The sequence below is a fragment of the Nannospalax galili genome, unplaced genomic scaffold, assembly GCF_000622305.1.
Source record: "Nannospalax galili isolate Female #2095 unplaced genomic scaffold, S.galili_v1.0 scaffold337, whole genome shotgun sequence".
NCBI classification, from domain to species: domain Eukaryota; kingdom Metazoa; phylum Chordata; class Mammalia; order Rodentia; family Spalacidae; genus Nannospalax; species Nannospalax galili.
The window spans coordinates 190,081-191,504 of NW_008340932.1; the positions used below are offsets into that span (position 1 = coordinate 190,081).

The following is a 1,424-nucleotide window of genomic DNA, read 5'->3' on the forward strand; positions in this document are numbered from 1 at the left end:
TATCTATCTATCATCTATCTATCTATCACCTATCTATTTATTTCTATGTGTATGGATGTTTTGCCTGTGTGTATAGAAGTCTGCCATGCATACAGTTCCCATGGAGTCAGAAAAGGACATCAGGTCTCCTAGAACTGGAGTTATGAACAGTTGTTTGCCACCCTATGCTCTTAGCCCCCAAGCCATTTCTCCAGCCTTTCAATAAATTATTTTAAATAAATGTAATTTCTATGTGTATGGATGTTTTGCCTGTGTGTATAGAAGTCTGCCATGCATACAGTTCCCATGGAGTCAGAAAAGGACATCAGGTCTCCTAGAACTGGAGTTATGAACAGTTGTTTGCCACCCTATGCTCTTAGCCCCCAAGCCATTTCTCCAGCCTTTCAATAAATTATTTTAAATAAATGTAGCTATTCAGCCCACAAATATATCTAAATGAAGGTTTAATATAATATTGGCTTCTTCCTAGAAGAGGTATCTGGATGAAATGGGGCAAAAAAATGCAACAACACTGTCTGAATTCATTCTATTGGGGGTCACGCAGAGGTCTGAACTACAGCTACCCCTTTTGGGGATCTTCTTCATCATCTATGCAGTCACAGTGGTGGGAAACCTGAGTATGATCATTTTGACCAAGCTGGACTCTCATCTGTACACACCTATGTATTTTTTCATCAGACACCTGGCTTTTATTGATCTTGGCAATTCCACTGTTATTTGTCCCAAGATGCTGGTAAATTTTGTTGTAGATCAAAATGTCATTTCTTTTTATGCATGTGCCACACAACTGGCATTCTTCCTAATGTTCATTATTAGTGAATTCTTTATCTTGTCTGCTATGGCCTATGACCGCTATGTGGCCATCTGCAATCCATTACTCTACAGTGTGATTATGTCTCAGAGACTTTGTCATGTGTTGGTGGGCATTCCATACCTCTACAGTACCTTCCAGGCTCTGCTGTTCACCACCAAGATTTTCACTTTGACCTTCTGTGGATCCAATGTCATCAACCATTTCTACTGTGATGATGTTCCTTTGTTACCTATGTTGTGCTCAAATGCTCAGGAAATACAACTGTTGATCATATTATTTTCAGCATTGAATTTGATCTCCTCACTCCTGGTAGTTCTGGGATCTTACCTTCTAATTCTGCGAGCCATATGTCGAATGCCTTCTGCAGAAGGCAGGAAGAAATCTTTCTCCACCTGTGGTTCTCATCTGACGGTGGTGGTGGTGTTCTACGGGACCCTGCTCTTCATGTACTTACAGCCCAAATCCTCTCACGCCTTTCAGACTGACAAAATAGCCTCTGTGTTTTACACCTTAGTGATTCCTATGCTTAACCCCTTGATTTACAGTTTAAGAAACAAAGAGGTAAAAAATGCTTTCTATAGAGTATTAAAGAATCAATGCAAATTTCATA

The 1,424-nt window shown here is 39.9% G+C and overlaps 1 protein-coding gene across 1 annotated transcript in view; it reads left to right on the plus strand.

Annotated features, from left to right (window-relative positions):
* Positions 1-487: 487 nt before the first annotated feature.
* Positions 488-1,424, plus strand: part of LOC103736654 (olfactory receptor 8K5-like) — a 7,270-nt gene continuing 6,333 nt past the window's right edge. The window contains exon 1 of the mRNA XM_017798923.1: positions 488-1,405. Within this exon, the coding sequence (XP_017654412.1) occupies positions 488-1,405 (918 nt within the window). The remainder of the gene's footprint in view (positions 1,406-1,424) is intronic.